We start from the raw sequence: 16740 nt of genomic DNA, 5'->3' as shown, positions 1-16740 counted from the left end.
TGGTGGTGCTCCCCTGCGCCCCTCTCTGTGTGTAAAGAGCATGTTCCACACAGCTCCTTTAAACCTCTCCTGTCCTCACTGTCTTAGTGTGGAGACAGGCTCTTCAGCCCACTGAGTCAATTACACCAATCATGGATCAGTCCCACCTCCTTATCTACTCCCTCCCGAATGTACCCCTCACCCACACACACCAGGAGGGCAATGTACAGCGGCTCATTAACCCAGTGATCATGCATGCTGATGGGATGTAGGAGGAAACTGGAGCACCCAGGGGAAACCTATACTGTCACAGGGAGAACAGGTGACCTTCATAGACACACACGCAGAGTGCCAGAGGTCAGTATCGAACCTGGGTCTCTGGGGTTATGAGACAGCGAATCTACCCACTGCGTCATACAAAGTTACCTTGCACATTTGTTTGACGTGCTGTTCACACAGCGAGTTGAGGGCATACATTAGAGCAAAACACCTTTTGCTGAGGAATAGGCATGGAACTGGACTGTGGAGGAACTCCTTTCAGTGTACCCCAGCATTCACTCAACTCCCCTTGGTCACCTACCCTTCTTGTTCTGCCCTACCTGCAATTCATACATGTTTTTCTATGTGATTTTAATGAGCAGTTTCAGATCTGAATCAGTAGGTAGGAAAGTACCTTGGCTGGCAGAAGGCCAGAGGTTTATGTTAGGAGCAAAAGAAACTTCTCCCTAAAGCTATTCTGTTGTTTCCCAGGCAGAAGCATTGCTTGTAAGTTGATGTTATATTATTTAGAAGTTAATCTAAAGGTATCAATAAGATTTTGCTAAAATAGAATGTTATTTTAAGTTTATTAGATGCTAACCTAGATTCTAATTGTTTACACATACTACTTACCTGTAGTATTTACTTGTCAGAATCTTATAATATTTATCTGCAGGAATCTTAACAAAGCTATTTTTAAAATCTGTGTATATTTACTTACCTGCGTATAGAACAAAGCAGTAATTGTACTGTATTTTGTTGTTTTTCAGTTTCACTCCTTATTCACTATGTCATGCCACTGAGTCTGCAATAAAACCAAGGAGCTAGGATGCTATACCCTGACTCTCAGGTCATCTTTGAATGGAGTTTGGCTCATTGTCGAGTTGATGAGGGCAGTACTCTTCTCCTTTATCCCCTCCATGGAAACAAGTTCACTCAACCCCCACACCCACTCTGGCAAAGGAATTGGTTAATTGAGCGCCTAGGGTTTTGGCCAAAAATGTCAACTGTTTATTAATTTCTATAGATGCTGCCTGACTTGCAGAGTTCCTCCAGCATTTCGTGTGTGCTACTCAGGTTTTTCAGCACCTGCAGAATCTCTAGTGTTTTGGATGGCTGTTGTCACATGTCCTCTGTGCCAACAAAGAAAGTGACTATCTCAGTGGGGTTTCTCTTGGATACTACTCCAGATAACGTCTGGAATATTGGTCCATAATTCGAAGAGATTCTAGTTGATCCAACCTTGGAAGGTTGTTGGGTCTTCCAAGATTGGAGGACAAACCAATACTTCATTTGGGCAGCATGATCTAATCCAGTGGTGGGAGAGACTTAAAGGGCTGAATGGCCTCTCACTGCTGCCTTCCTTAACCTGGGGCCAACTCTACCACTGGAACCTCCACAGATTTTTATTTTTTTTAATTGAGATACTGCGTGAAATAGGCCCCTCCAGACTTTTGAGCCGTACCACCTAGCAATCCCCTGATATAACCCTACCCTAATCACTTGACAATTTGCAGCAACCAATTAATCTACCAACTGGTACGTCTTTGGACTGTGGGAGGAAATTGGGGCACCCAGAGGGAACCCATATCGTCGTGGGGAGAAGGTACAAATTCCCTCATATCTGTGTCCAGGCAGGAAGGTGTGGGTCCATCAGGAGATAGGTGGGAAGGTGGAGAGACATGGAGCTGCACCTGATATATGCTCACTTGCCTTAACCCCTCACAGGGTGGCCAAGCAAAAGATTTGGCCACAATGCACCAGTCTACATTGTGGAGATTGCAGTGGAGGGGGTCAGCAACTTTAACATTTCAGGATGACCTTCCTGGGCCAAGCATGTAGATATGACCACAAGAAAGACACGCCCGCGTCTTTACTTACTTGGAAGGTTAAGGAGGCTGGGTTTGCCACTCAACACTCTAACAAACTTCTACAGATGTGCTGTTGAGAGTATCCTGATTGGTTGCATCATGGTTTGATATAACAGTTCAAATGCACAGAAACGCAAGAAGCTACAGAGAGTAGTAATTAGCCCAAACCAGCACATTGTTGGTATGTAGGAGGGAACCAGAGCACCCAGGGGAAATAAGTGCAGTCACAGGGAGTACTTACGAATCCACAATCACACATAAACCTGGAGGTCAGGATCAAACTTTCGGCAATGCCTCTGCTGTCTGTTCATAATGCGGCCCCTAATCTGAATTCATGCACACCCTTGAAGATATGCCACATAACACGGTCAATGGTAGTCTGTAAAGACGCCACATGGATTGGTTAGCATTCCTTGCTGGAGTTCTTTGACTGGCTCGGTTTCGAGGCTGGGCACTCACCCCATTTTCCCTTTGGCTGCAGCTGTCAACAGGGTAAACAGACCGAGGGATTTTAAAACTCCAAATTCATTAAAATATATGAACTAATATCCATAATTGAAGAGAGAAAGTCTCCATCTGATTTATTAGATGGGTTTTTGTTTTCAACGTTATGTTTTATTTACAATGGTCTGTAAGATGTACATTGTTCATTTGCAGACAAGTGTGGGTTCAGTTGGAATTGGTTGATTTGCGAATTCCCCCACTCACATTTCCCATGACAATGCTTGAAACCTGTCACAGCAGAGATGAGATTCCCTGGACCCGTGGTCTGACTGGGGGATATCCTGAATTTTATTTTTGAAGTTTGAATAATTAGGAAACACAATTCCTCCTCACTTTCCCCACCTGGTTGACATAAGCAAGACCACACAGCCCAGTCAAACCAGGCTACCGAGATACACTCCGCAAGTGTGTTGCACAAATCTCGACTTCAGAAATGGGAAAACAGAACAGATCCACTTAATTACAATGAAAAATCCTGGACCTTGCTTCATTTATGAGAGATAAATTAAAAATAAATAATTGGATAACTGTACATGTTAGTCACATACAATTTTCCTTATTGAAACCACAATCATTAAAACGGTACTCAATAAATCATCTCATTATTATCAGCTACATAAGATGCTTCTTAGAATACTACTAGATATAGCATGGTGGAATTTTCCTCTTTTAAACTATTCTGATTAAGCTAATTTTAAAAAGGGTTGCGTACCGATTGGGCCAAACCTGTTGGCCAACTCAAGTTTATCTCTGAGAAACAGTGCAAACAAATCGATTGGTTGCTGAGGGGTTGGGGGAGTAACATGCCTGGCACTGTGTCCAGGATGCTGCCGGAGACGAAGGCCATGGTCCTGATCGATTAGAGGCCTTCAAATGCTGATATCCGATGAGTCTCCTGGCTCCGGAAGTTGTCAAAAATTTGGCACATGGAGTTCTGGTTTCTTTTTATTGGCCCTCTCTCTCTCTCTCTGACACCTCCTCTCTCCCCAGCCTTTCAAAGACCTACTGAGGATGGGAATTGGGTGCCTGCACAGAGACAATAGCCTGAGGTGGAGACGAGAGTAGTCAGGAACAAGACTTCCACTGATTGACTGTAGGAGGCCGTGGCAACTCCTGAGGCCACACGTGTTGGTTCTAGACTATCGAGACAAGGGAGGGAGAACTCTGCCTCGGACCTGGAAGTTCTTAATGGGCAAGAAAGAGGTTCCGTTGCCTTGGATGAGAGAGACCCCTGGTCTCACGAAGTGTAAATACATTTTTTATATGTACAGGTTTACATATTAAAGACTGAGTATCTTTGGTTGATGTGGGCATGGTAGTGGGCTGCCTGGTGCCCACAGAGCAGAGAGCACTTGGACTTCGGTTCCATTGGTCCATCCCCTTCTGCCCCTCTGACTTGGCCTACCAGCCTCCCTGGACCTCAAGTTTGATCTCTCCTGCAAACCCTCCCTCCAATTTTGAACAAGAACAATGATGAAGCTGAAAGTTTGAGCCCAATTCCCACCCATGGGCTTGCCCGGGAGACCCAGAGAGGGTATGGAGTTGCAAGGGGCCAAAGGTATCCTGTCAGGGGGTTCAATTAGAGAAAGGTGGCTCCAGAATGTGAGGTGATCAGGTGAAAGAAAACCATGGCCACCTTCTTGTGGGGAGGGTCACAGCCCATTCTGCTTCCCACCTCCCTGGTTGAATAGCTGTTAGACACTCATATGTGAAGTTGTGGTGGCAAGTGGGATTTTTCCAAGGCAAGGTGTGGTTAGGTACCTTTTTCCTTAGCCCCTACTCTGACTAACTCCGTTTGGGGGAACATCACCTTGTAAAGTGCTGCGTCCAATTCTTACTCCGGATTACAAGATTTGGGGTCCTGGGTGTAAGAAGTAATCACTAGTTCAGTGCAACGTGTGTGGTTTCTGGGATGGAGGGTGAAGAGAGGACCTGTCAAGCGAGGAAGGGGGGAGGAGGTGCCCAAGGTGGTCAGCGCAGGGCAGACACTGTTGCTGAATATGGTACAGAGTGCAAGACCACTCAGTCCTGAAGTGGGTGATGCACTGGGGGCACCTCGGGAACACAGCACAATCAGCTAATGGCTGTTCTCGTGCTCTGTATCTGTAGGTGTGTCTGTGGGATATGAATTGAGCGTGTAGATGTGAGGACATTTGCAATCAGGTGACTGTATGAAACGTGTGTTTGTGTTAGTCTGTGAGTGGGTATGTGTGAGCGTTTGGTGTGTCTCTGACTGTGAGTGCGTGTGTTAGAGAGCATGTGTGTAAATCTGCGACAATGAGCATGAGTGTTTGTAAATATTTGTGCATGTGTATACATCTTATTTTTATTTTAGAGATACAGCACGGAGTAGGCTCTTCTGTCCTTTGAGCCATGCCACCCAGCAGTCCCTCAATTCAACCCTAACCTAATCACAGAACAACTTATAATGACCTAATAACCTGTCTAGTAGGTCTTCAGATGGTGGGAGGAAACCAGAGCACCCAGAAAAAACCCAATCATTCCAACGTGAGCTTGTACAGACTTCTTCCAGAGGACACCAAAATTTAACTAACTCCAATGCCACGAGTTGTAATAGCGTTACAACTGCCACAGCGCCTGTCCAGTGGTATGTTGGTATATGACTGTGCTCTGAGCTGCCTGCAAGTGTGTTTATGAATGAGTTAGGGTGTATGTACATGCACATATGCGTATACATACATGTGTGATTGCCAATGTCTACCTGTGCAAGTGAGCAACCTTGCTTGTCACTGAGGCACAGTGTGATGGGAGGGCTGATTCAGGCCACAAAGTTACTAATTCTTTCTGTCCTGGGACTGTGGAGGACAGGATAATGTGGGGGAGGTACTGGGGGTGCAGTCAGACACAAAGTGGAGCTCCCTCTACACTGTCCCATCACACACTCCCAGGGTCAGACACAGAGTGAAGCTCCCTCTACACTGTCCCATCACACACTCCCAGGGTCAGACACAGAGTGAAGCTCCCTCTACACTGTCCCATCACACACTCCCAGGGTCAGACACAGGGTGAATCTCCCTCTACACTGTCCCATCACACACTCCCAGGGTCAGACACAGAGTGAAGCTCCCTCTACACTGTCCCATCACACACTCCCGGGATCAGACACAGAGTGAAGCTCCCCCTACACTGTCCCATCACACACTCCCAGGGTCAGTCACAGAGTGAAACTCCCTCTACACTGTCCCATCACACACTCCCGGGATCAGACACAGAGTGAAGCTCCCTCTACACTGTCCCATCACACACTCCCAGGATCAGACAGAGTGAAGCTCCCTCTACACTGTCCCATCACACACTCCCGGGATCAGACACAGAGTGAAGCTCCCTCTACACTGTCCCATCACACACTCCCAGGGTCAGACACAGAGTGAAGCTCCCTCTACACTGTCCCATCACACACTCCCAGGGTCAGACACAGAGTGAAGCTCCCTCTACACTGTCCCATCACACACTCCCAGGGTCAGACACAGAGTGAAGCTCCCTCTACACTGTCCCATCACACACTCCCAGGGTCAGACACAGAGTGAAGCTCCCTCTACACTGTCCCATCACACACTCCCGGGATCAGACACAGAGTGAAGCTCCCTCTACACTGTCCCATCACACACTCCCAGGGTCGGATGCATAGTGAAGGTCCCTCCACACTGTCCCACCCTGTGCGGTCAATGCTGGGTCACCTGGTCTCTCGGAATGATGACCTGTACCTCACCCCAGGGTAGTAGTTTGGTTGTTAGGTCAAGGATCTTCAGTGTGTGTATAGAATTTGTTGGGGATTATGTTTGATCTCAATGTTACAGCAAATTCCTCTGCTCCGTCCGCGCTCTCATCCTCCTACCTCCCTTCTGTTTGATGATTTGCCCTTCTCTAACTAAGAACATTTCTACCTGCCCCATCAAGATCTCGGCTCACCTTTTCCCTCCATGATCTTCGTCTCCCCTCTGTACCCTGATGGGTAGTTTGAACAAACTCTGCAATGGAGCTTCCTCGGGGATCTGGAGGTGAGATTTCCCCAGCCTGAGTGAAGCTATTTCTCCTTCCCCTCAATGTTACCCTTTATTCTGAGTTGTTAGGTCCTGTTCTAGACCCCCCTCGAGCAGCAGAAACATCCTCACTGTATCCAGCCTGCTGAGCCTGGTCTCAGACAGCCTTGCTCCTACGCCCTCGGAAGTCGAAGCCCCATGTCTACTGGTCTTTCCTCAGTTCAGCCTCTCTCAATGGGCAGAGGGCTTGGCACAATGAAATAACAGTTGGCACCTGAGTACATTGTAGGATTTCCAGCTTGGTTGGCACAAGTTACCCAGACAGTGAGCTGGATTGAAACTGAAATGTTTCCCTTGGATTTTGTGGATTGGACCGGGGGGGGGGGCGTGGGGGGGGAGGGTCAGTCAGCTGTGTGTTGGGTTTGATGGAACGACAGAGGCAACCTAACCCAGGACACTCTTCAAAACACCCCAGGTTTGGCATGCTCTATCCCAAGAGAGAAGCAATGCATTAACATCAATAAATATCTCCTAAACCTTCTCCTCCATGAACTCTTGCTTCTAAGGCAACTTATTGTTCTCCGTTGATGATTGGATCACTCCGCATCTTGTGATGCAGGGTTCATGACCTTGATCTGGAATGCCATAGGCTTTGTTCCACGTCTCGCACACCCACCGCACCCCCCACCCCTACACAAACACCTTCCCCCCACTCCATCTGATCCTTGTTGCATGGAGGATGAAGGATGGTGAAGGGTTTGGGGAGGGGTGTGAGTTTTGGGGGCTGGGGTGGAGTGTCTGCCTGGGTGAATTCGACGCAACTCCAGGCCCATGGAGTTCAAATGTTGTGGGTTGCCCGGGGAAACCATGGCCCCTCGTGTTCTCCTGGTGACTCGGGGAACTGGGCAACATCAGATGGCTGTATCCCAGAGGACGGTGTGCTGCCGTTGACAGGGCGGTGTCCCGGCTTTCCGTGTATCCATGCCCTTCTTCCAGCTGGGAAGGATGGGCATACTGTCCTGCTTACAGAGGCTCCGGTCAGGACCCCGACGGGCTTTGATCTCCTTGCAGAGGCAGCGCTTCCGCTCAATAACTTCCAGAAGCTTCCCGTCTTTCTCCCTTGGCCCCTGTGGCTGCTGGAAACCCTGATGGGAGAAAAGGGTGCATTCAATTCATGGTGAAAGAGCCGTTTAGGTATACTGGCCTTCCTCAGTCACTGAGTTCAGCAGTTGGAATGCTATATACTCCAGCTGTATAAGTCACATTCAGTTTTGGGTCAACAGAACCAGATCCAATAAGACCCATTGGTGTGGTGCTGTTTCACACAGCTCCTGTTTTCTTAAATTTCAGATTTCCAGTGGATTGCCATTTAAAAAAATCTTTGATTACTGACTGTATATTTGTCTTCAGGCATGACCCAACTGAAGGAAGGATGCCATTAAGCTGGTAAGGGCAAACAGAAGATTTATGAGGAAGTTGCTATGACTCAGGTGACTAGGTGGGACAGGTTGGGACTCTTTCATTGGAACGTAGGAGAATGAGGGGTGAAGTAAGGGTCACCATATGAGGAGCATTTGATAGCTCTGGTCCTGTACTCACTGGAATTCAGAAGAATGAGAGGAGATCTCATTGAAATCTATTGAATATTGAAAGTCCTCGACAGAGTGGGTGTGGAGAGGATCTTTCCTATGGTGGGGAGTCTAAGACCAGAGGGCACAGAGTCAGAATAGAGGCACGTTCATTTAGAATGGAGATGAGGAGGAATTCCTTTCACCAGAGAGTGCTGAATCTGTGGAATTCATTGCCACAGGCGGCTGTGGAGGTAAACTCATTAGTTATGTTTAAAGGGGAAGTTGATGCATTCTTGATTGGTCAGGGCATGAAGGGATACGGGGAGAAGACAGGAGATTAGAGCTGAGAGGGGAAATGGATCAGCCATGATGGAATGGCGGAGCAGACTCAATGGGCCAAATTACCTAATTCTGCTCCTTTATCTTATGGTTATCTTAGAAAGGTTTATAAGACCACAAAGCACAGAGATAGGGTGAGTGTGCAGTCTTTCTCCACAGGTTTGGGGAATCAAGAACTGGTGGTGGTGGAGGGCATAGGTTTAATGTGAGAGTGCTGAGCTTAACCAGGAATCTAAGGGACAACCCCTTCACCTAGAAGGAACTGCCAAAGGAAGGGTTTGAGACATTTAAAAGGTATTTGGACAGGTATATGGGTAGGAAAGGTTTAACGACAGGGGTTCCCAATTTTTTTTTATGCCATGGACCAATACCATTAAGCAAAGGGTCCACAGGCTGCAGGTTGGGAACCCCTTGTTTCGAGGGATACAGGCCAAACATGGGCAGGTGGGACTAGCTTGGAGGGGAGTTGTGGTCAGCATGGAAGAGTTGGGCCAAAGGTCTTTTGCCATGCTGTACACTGCAATTAATTCATTGATTTGATATTGATGAGTTGAGAAACTTGAGAAGGCACTCCAGCATTTTTACTTTCATTGAAGTTTGAAGAGATTGCCACTGAAGATTCTGACAAAACTCTATAGTGGTAAGAACTCTTACTGGGTGCATCACAGCCTGGTACAGAAACTGCACTGCACAGGAAGCCAAGAGACTACAGTGGGTGGTGGATCAGCTCAGTCCATCCCTTGGTACAGCTCTCTCTCCCAGAGGATGTCTACAACTGGCAATGTCTCAGGAAGGCAACATATATCATCGGGGAGCCCCACCATCTGCGCCGTGCCCTCTTCTAAATGCTGCCATCAGTTACACAAGCCTGAAGACCTATACCTCAAGATTCAACTACAGCTCCTTCCCCATCTCCCCCAGGTTATTGAATCACCTGAGAAAAAAAAACCAACATGACCTCAGACTGTGTTTTTTCCTCTCTCCCTCAGTGGCACAGGAACATGGGCTTCAGCCCACAATGTTCTATCATTACTGCCTCCACCACCACTGCTGGCAGTGGTTTCCAGATGCCCACTACTCTTAAAAAGAAACTTGCTCTCCCACACCTCCTTTGGGCTTACCTCTCACCGCAAATGCATGTCCTCTAGTATTAGAATCAGAATCAAGTTTAGTATCACCAGCATATTTGTGAAATTTGTTAACTTTGTGGCAGCAGTACAATGCCGTACATGATAATATAGAGAACAAGAAAACTGATTTACAATATATAAAATCGTTAAATTAAATAAGTAGTGCAAAAAAAAAGGAAATAAAAGAAGTAGTGAGGTAGTGCTCATGGGTTCAATGTCCATTCAGAAATCGGACAGCAGAGGGAACAAGCTGTTCCTGGATTGTTGAGTGTGTGTCTTCAAGCTCCTATACCTCCTTGCTGATGATAGCAATGAGAAGAGGACATGTCCTATGTGATGGAGGTCCTTAATGATGGATGCCGCCTTTCTGAGGCACCGCTCCTTGAAGGTGACCTGGATACTACAGAGGCTAATGCTAACGACTGAGTTGGCTGATCTTACAACTCTCCGCAGCTTATTTCGATCCTGTGCGGTAGCCCCCCAGCCCATACGAGATGGTGATGCAGCCAGGTAGAATGCTCTCCATGGTACAGCTGTAGAAATTTGCAAGAGTTTTTAGTGACGTTCCAAATCTTCTCAAACTCCTAATGAAATATAGCCACTGTCGTCCCTTCTTTACAGCTGCATCGATATGTTGGTTTCAGGATAGATCCTCAGAGCTACTGACACCCAGGAACTTGAACTTGCTCACTCTTTCCGCTTTGTCCCTCTACAAGGACTGTGTGGTATTAGACATATTAACCCTGGGAAAAAGATACTGGGTGTTTATTGATTCCTCTCATAACCTTATAAATTAACATCAGGTCTCCTGAGATGCAATGGCTGGGAAGGTGGTTCTGCATAGCTTTGTAGAGAGCAAAGGGCAAGGCACAGAACACGTCAAGGTCATCCACCGTAACCCAGGGAAGACCCCAGTTTGTGATGCTTCTTCATACCACTGGACATGAAATTCTGAGGTGGAGAGAGTGGAACTGCCCCAGTGCAATGGCTTTTCCACTTTACACATTCTCCCGCACAGGCTTCCTGTCATCGTCAAACTCCATGGAAAAAAATCAAATCAGGTCTCCTCTCAGTATCTGATGTTCTAGTCAGTTTGTCCAATCTCTCCTTATAACCACCTCTGTTTTGAATCCGAGTAGCATCCTGGTGAACATCTTGTACAGCCTCTCCAAAGCTTCCACATCCTTCCTGTAATGAGGTGAGCAGAACTGCAAGTGCAGACGAGTCAAAATTTTATACAACTGCAACATGACTTCTGGACTCTTCTGCCCTGACCAATGAAGGCAAGCAAGCCATATACCTTCTTAACCACCCCATCTATTACCGTGACCACTTCTAGAGAACTATGAACTTGGATCTCAAGATCCTTCTGTACCTCAGATAGACTTGGACCTCAAAATACATTCTTGTTGCACCTGTACATTATGCTGCTCTCGCACTCCGACTCAGTCTCTCGCCGCCTGTGCCCTGACTTACAATCTTTCAGTTCTTCTCTGGCTTTGCCACGATCTCTCTGCTCCCTCCGTTACCCTCCTATCCCCACCACCCGAGCACATACCTGGGTAGGGCTTTCCCTCAGCTGGCTGCACTGTCGCTGGAGTTGAGCCAGAGAGTGTTGGACTCCTGACGTGGAAGCAGAGCGGCCAAGTCGCTGGTTGAGAGCAGAGTCTGGAGGGGAAGAGGGAGGAGAACAGATTACTGGAGATTTTGACACTGAGGACTTTGTAGATTTTTGGGTAAATGAATAACAGTTCTTCCTAGCTTTGGCTTGCAGGGAAATGGAATGTGCCATGACAATAGTATCAGGGCCAAGAGTGGACAATCTGTTCATCTGGTCTGAGGCCATGGCCCTATCACAGACATGAGGCCCTTCAGCCCATCAGGTCTCAGCCAAAGATTAATTCAATATTGTTTCCTTGATCATGGCTCATCACAGCAACAATATGCATTTAGATTAGATTAATTTATCGTGTGTACATTGAAACTTTCAGTGAAATGCGATGTTTGTGTTACCAATCAACACAACCCAAGAATATGCTGCGGGCAGCCGACAAGTGTCACCGCACATATTCCGGTGCCAACATAACATGCCCACAATACTCAACAGAACAAACTGTAGCCAACATACAACAAACAAAAACGAAACAAAGCATTTATGTAGATCCCTCAGATGATGTCAAACCACATGAAATAGGGTGGCTCTGTAAGGTTTTTATAGCTGGGGGTGGTAGTGTGGATAAGCTTCCATTACCTATTAAATGCTCTCAACGCTGTGTGTCTCAAATAGCCTCGGACAACTATGTCCAGCTCCTGGCCTTCACATGTGGCTTAGCTAAGCCCGGCGGAATCGTTTCTACTGACAGGAGAAAGGGCAAAGGTGGGTTACTGGTGCCTTAAAACCAGTCGCTTCCGGCAGATGGGGCTCGTCAGCTGTGGTTGGCAGCTCGTCCAGAAGAACAAACTCTGATCTCAAACTCCCACTGCTTTTCAGTCATATCCACTCATGGGGAAGGCTTCGGGAATAAATCTAGAGGGAAAACTCCAGAGCTGGAGTCCTTAAGGCAGTACTACATGGATTTCAACACTGACTGGTAACTACTGCAACCTTGCTGGTGCCAAACTGTATTGATCTCTGCTATTCCTTTGGATTCATCAGCTGTGTGGAGATGGTCTCCCTACCATCCATCAGGGACATTTATCAGGAGCGCTGCACATGCAGGGTTCCTTAGTATTATCAAGGATCCCACCCATCCATCTTTGACATTTCACCATCAGGCAAGAAGGAGGCTCTGATGCATAAAAACAAGAGCGGTCAAGGTGAGAAACAGTCATTAGGCTTCTGATCCCCCTGCCACATCGTACCTGAGGGTCACTGGATAATTTGTACTGTACGCTACATTATTTAATTTAAGCACTTTACTTTGTTTATCTACATGTAATTCATCTGTAGATTTAATTCTTACTTTCCTAAGTTATTATGTGTTATGTATACTACAGTGCTTTACATCCTGGTCCAGAGGAACATTGCTCATTTGGTGGTACACACATATATAGTTAAATGACAATTGACTTGACATCGGGTGTTTAATGGTCTTTTTTAAAAAATGGTTCTATTTGGTTTCTTTGTTTTGTGGCTGTCTGTAAGGAGATGAAACTCAAGGCTGGAAAAAGTATATATACTTTGATGATAAATGAACATTGAACTTATGGTAGGGCGCTGGTGCACAGAGGGATATCAGAATCAAGTCAATAGCGCCCTGACAGAAGTTTATAAAAGTGTGAGAGAAAGAGATAGGGTAGACCAGGGGTTTCACAGACCCCTCACTTACTGGTATTAGTCCATGGCATAAAAAAAGTTTGAGAACCCCTGAGGTGGACAGTCCGAATCACTTTCCCCAGGTAGATATGTCACTAGAGGATGTGCATTTAAGGTGGGGGGGGGGAGTTCAAAGGAGATAAGTGGGGTAAGTTGTTTTTCTTTTGCACAGAGAATGGTGGGTGCGTGGAATGTGCTGCTAGTGTTGGTGGTGGAAGCAGATATGATTGTGGTCCAGGGAATGGAGGGCTATGGATTAGGTATGGGTAGAGGAAATTTGGGTTAAATTGGCACTGTGTTTGGCACAGGTATTGTGGGCCGAAGGGCCTGATCATTGCCCCCTGTTCCCCCCAGGTGCTCCAGTTCCCTCTGATATCCCAGTGATGGGTGGGGATGGTGGGTAAATTGCCCCCTAGAGTGTGGGTGAGGGGTAAAATCTGGATTGTTTGATGGGAATGTGATCAGAGTGGAATGGGCTTGGCGTAAGTGGGTGGCTGATGATGGGATGGATGAAAGGATCTGTAGGTGGTTCTAAGCCTGCAATAATGCCTGGTTAAGAGGTAGTGTCAGAGAGTAGATGAGCTGAAGAGTGAACAGGGAGGGGTGAATCAGACTGCCCTCATTGCGACAGGAACCTTGAGCCAACTGGGGAACGGCCTCCCCTCCACCCACCCACCCCTCCCTAGGGGTGGACCCTGAGGTATTACCTGCACTCCACTGGCACACCAGCGGGCAGGGTTGGTGTACTCCTGATCGCGAGGGAGCTCTGACGGCTGAGTCCTCCAGTCCCTGAGATTTCACCGGGATGGCCGCGGGCTTCTCTTCCTTGGCCAGGGGTTCTTCGGCTCCACCCCGGCTTCGAGGGCCACCTGTGGGTAAAGCAGGAGGGAGCGGAGTTAGACGGGTGAGAAAAGGGTGGTCTTAACACACTAACAATACCAATTGCCAATACCTGGGGTTGTTACTACAACAATTAAGATGTTGGGGCTGAGCCAGCACAGTTGCACCACTAACAACTATAATAAGGTGTGGTCTTACACCTCTACCAAGGGCCATACCTCCACTAACATTCACCACCACCATGGGCCAATCCTAACTAACAATGAACTGAATTGACTTTATTTCTTACGTCCTTCAGATACATGAGGAGTAAAAATCTTTACGTTACATCTCCATCTAAATGTGCAATCGTATTAATTTATAACAATTTATAATAAATAGAACAGTCAATGTAATACAGAGTACACTCAGCGTGAGTTCATCGGTCTGATGGCCTGGTGGAAGAAGCTGTCCCAGAACTTGTTGGGCCTGGCTTTTATGCTGCGGTACCACTTCCAGGATGGTAGCAGCTGGAATAGATTGTGGTTGGGATGGCTTGGGTCCCCAATGATCCTACGGGCCCTTTTTACACACCTTGTAAATGTCCTGAATCATGGGAAGTTCATAACTACAGATGCGCTGGGCTGTCCACACCACTCTCTGCAGAGTCCTGCGATTAAGGGAGGTACAATCCCCATACCAGGCAGTGATACAGCCAGTCAGGATGCTCTCAATTGTGCCCCTGTAGAAAGTTCTTAGGATTTGGGGGGGGGGGGGCCCATACCAAACTTCCTCAACCGTCTGAGGTGAAAGAGGTGCTGTTGTGCCTTTTTCACCACACAGCTGATGTGCACAGACCACGTGAGGTCCCCGGTGATGTGGATGCTGAGGAACTTGAAGCTGTTTACCCTCTCAACCCCAGATTCATTGATGTCTCCATTCCTCCTGTAATCCACAACCAGCTCCTTGGTTTTTGCGACATTGAGGGAGAGGTTGTTTACTTGACACCACGGTGTCAGAGAGATGACTTCTTCCCTGTAGACCACCTCGTTGTTGTTTGAGATAAGGCCAATCAATGAAGTGTTGTTGGCAAATTTAATTAGCAGATTGGAGCTGTGGGTGGTGATGCAGTCATGGGTATACAGGCAGTAAAGGAGGGGACTCAGTACGCAGCCCTGAGGGGCTCCTGTATTGAGAGTCAGAGGGTTGGAGGTGAGGGAGCCCACTCTTACAACCTGCTGGCGATCTGACAGAAACAACATTTATATATCACACCTGTGACACAGTAAAGAAAAAATGATGGGTGGGGTGAGTGTGACTTGTTGGAAAGCTCTTCCAAGGGGACCAATGGGTTCCTTGTGTACTGCAACACTTTGTGGTAGTTGGGTGGAGGGGGACAGAGAATAAAAATCAAAACAGAATGCAGCGTTAGTGCACGAAGGCGGCATGCAGTGTAACCATGGGTGATTGTTTTGGATATTTCTCTTGTGATCGCAAGACCCTATTGGACAGTAATAATGTAAGATGCCACAGGCCTGTTTCCCTTGTTTGGTGGGGAGACAGGAGGCGTGGGGACTACATAGCCTCAGTTGTAGTGAGGACTAGGCCTCAAGCCGCTGCTGCAGCCTAGGTGAGATGCCGGAGGCTGTTTAATGTGGCATCTGTGCTCAGCTGGGGGTGGCCTCACCAGTTGGCGCTGCCCTCCAATGTTCGATCAGTGGAATGACAGGCTGGATTGCCGGGAACTGTACCATCAATTTGTGGGACATGTTGCTCAGGGTGTTGGACTATACATGTGGTTTTTTTTTTGCGTGATTATGTTTTTTATTTGCTTACTATTTTGAATGTGCCGTGTGTGTTTAGCAACTTGGTCCCTGAGGAACGCTGTTTCATTTAGCTGTATCCATATATGCTTGAATGATAGTTAAACTTGATTTGATTTGATTTGAAGTTAGGCAGAGTCTGCGGGGAGAGAAACATTCAATGTGTCAACGAAGGGACTTGTGGTCAAAACTGAGATAGGGAAAACACAAGTTGGTTTGGGTAGCAGAGAGAATGGGGGAAAGGCCAGATAATGATGGGAATATTGGTGGTAGGGTGAGACCAGATGACCTAATGGGTGCAGTCAAGGCATTGTCAAGGGCACATTAAACTGTGCAATGTGTTGCTAATGGGAAATAGCGAGATAATCTCAAAAGGAAAGATGATACTAAAGGCAAATAGATATTTGGAATAAATAACTGGTTCTGAAACAAAGAGAAAGGAAGTTAGAGATTTCAGTATTGAGTATGGAAGGCCCCAATGGAAGAGGTGCCATTCCTCAAGCTTGCTTTGGACATTGTTGTATCAATGCAAGATACCAGTCAGAGAGGTCAGGGTGGGACTGGGATTGGGAATTCAAGTGGCAGAGAACAGGAATCTCAGTGTCAATTCTGTGGACTTAACCCTGGTGTTTTGCCAAGTAACTGAGGGAGACAGAGACTGGGGTTTTGTCTGAAAGAGTGGGTGAGGCCATTTGAATACCCACATACATCCTACTGTGTTGAGGTGTCTGGGAGAAGACTCATTGCTCCCCCACCACCAGTTCTGACGTCGTCTACAACTAAATTTCTGGATGAAACCTTGATGAAGCCTGGTAATCCCCAAGGGACCAACATGCAGGGAGCAGCAGCTTTTTCAGGGAGCAGAAGCTTCATGGATTGTTAACCTATTTGGCAGACCAATTAATGGCCTGGTAGGGAAAGGTCATTGAAGGGTTAAAGTGAAACAGGGTAGAATACACCCCCTGTATTTTAGTGGTGCTGAGGTGAAGACGGTTGAGAACTTCAAGTTCCCTGGTGTAAACTTCACCCACAACTTTCCCTGGTCCAGCCTAGAAACCACACCAGTGTCTCTACTTCCTAGAGGTTAAGGAAATGAATGTTCCCAGTCACTCTCAGTTTTTTTAAAGAT

General features: G+C 47.1%; 1 protein-coding gene across 1 annotated transcript in view; it reads right to left on the bottom strand.

Moving 5' to 3' along the window:
• Window positions 1–2706: 2706 nt before the first annotated feature.
• Window positions 2707–16740, bottom strand: part of LOC134346962 (neuronal tyrosine-phosphorylated phosphoinositide-3-kinase adapter 1) — a 47877-nt gene continuing 33843 nt past the window's right edge. Inside the window, exons 5-7 of the mRNA XM_063048866.1 lie at window positions 13677–13838; window positions 11212–11321; window positions 2707–7758 (exon numbers count right to left, since the gene is read on the bottom strand). Coding sequence (XP_062904936.1) covers window positions 7525–7758; window positions 11212–11321; window positions 13677–13838 — 506 coding nt within the window. The 3' untranslated portion in view covers window positions 2707–7524. The remainder of the gene's footprint in view (window positions 7759–11211; window positions 11322–13676; window positions 13839–16740) is intronic.

This window comes from Mobula hypostoma, chromosome 5 (assembly GCF_963921235.1).
Source record: "Mobula hypostoma chromosome 5, sMobHyp1.1, whole genome shotgun sequence".
Taxonomy (NCBI): Eukaryota; Metazoa; Chordata; class Chondrichthyes; order Myliobatiformes; family Myliobatidae; genus Mobula; species Mobula hypostoma.
This window is presented reverse-complemented; position numbering and strand designations above follow the sequence as displayed.